Genomic DNA, 726 nt, shown 5'->3' with positions numbered 1-726 from the left:
AGTCGGCTGCCACGCGCCGGTGCAGCAGCAGCTTGGCCACGTCCAGGCTGCCGTACTTGGCGGCCACGTGCAGCGGGGTGAAGCCTTTCTGAAAGGGAACGGGGAGCAGCGCTCACCTTCCAACCGACCGACCACCGCCATGGCCCTCCCGCCCGGGAACACACGGGCAACGGGATGACGCTGGCCTCCCGGTGGACAGCAGGACGGGGAGTGTGAGAGCTGTGGCGGGAAGGGACTCCGTGGGGAGCCCGGCCCCCGTGAAACTCCTCTGGGAAAGGCCCCGCTCTCCACGGGCACGGGCTGTTTGCTCGCGCCCCTGCCCCAGGCCCTGCTCCCTCCGTCTCTATGCGGACGCCAGGCCAGCGTGTCAGCGCCTCTGCAGTTCCCACGCGTCCCCGACTCAGAGCGCAGGGCGGAGGGTCCCACCGCTGCCGGGAGCCGGTCCATCCTTGCTGTTTCAAGGGACCTGGCATATATGGCATACTGTTCTTAATATGTTTGCTCACCTTCTTGGCACTATGTGTTTTAACCAAGGTCACCTCTCTGAGAAAGGTTGTTTCCCCAGGTAGGGATTTCCCCCCGAAGTTAGGGAGGGAATAAAACCCCTTAACTAAGTGCCAGGCGGGTAGTTAATCAGTTTAACTACAAACAATCATGCTTAAGCTACATAATCTTTACTCCCTGGAATGGAGATAAGAAACGCCCTAACCTTTGGAATAGAGATTG

At 60.1% G+C, this 726-nt stretch overlaps 1 protein-coding gene across 1 annotated transcript in view; it reads right to left on the bottom strand.

Moving 5' to 3' along the window:
• ANK2 (ankyrin 2, neuronal) overlaps nt 1–726 on the bottom strand; it is a 154,136-nt gene that overhangs the window by 75,200 nt on the left and 78,210 nt on the right. Inside the window, exon 17 of the mRNA XM_015563371.1 lies at nt 3–88. Within this exon, the coding sequence (XP_015418857.1) occupies nt 3–88 (86 nt within the window). The remainder of the gene's footprint in view (nt 1–2; nt 89–726) is intronic.

The sequence above is a fragment of the Myotis davidii genome, unplaced genomic scaffold, assembly GCF_000327345.1.
Source record: "Myotis davidii unplaced genomic scaffold, ASM32734v1 scaffold698, whole genome shotgun sequence".
NCBI lineage: Eukaryota > Metazoa > Chordata > Mammalia > Chiroptera > Vespertilionidae > Myotis > Myotis davidii.
This window is presented reverse-complemented; position numbering and strand designations above follow the sequence as displayed.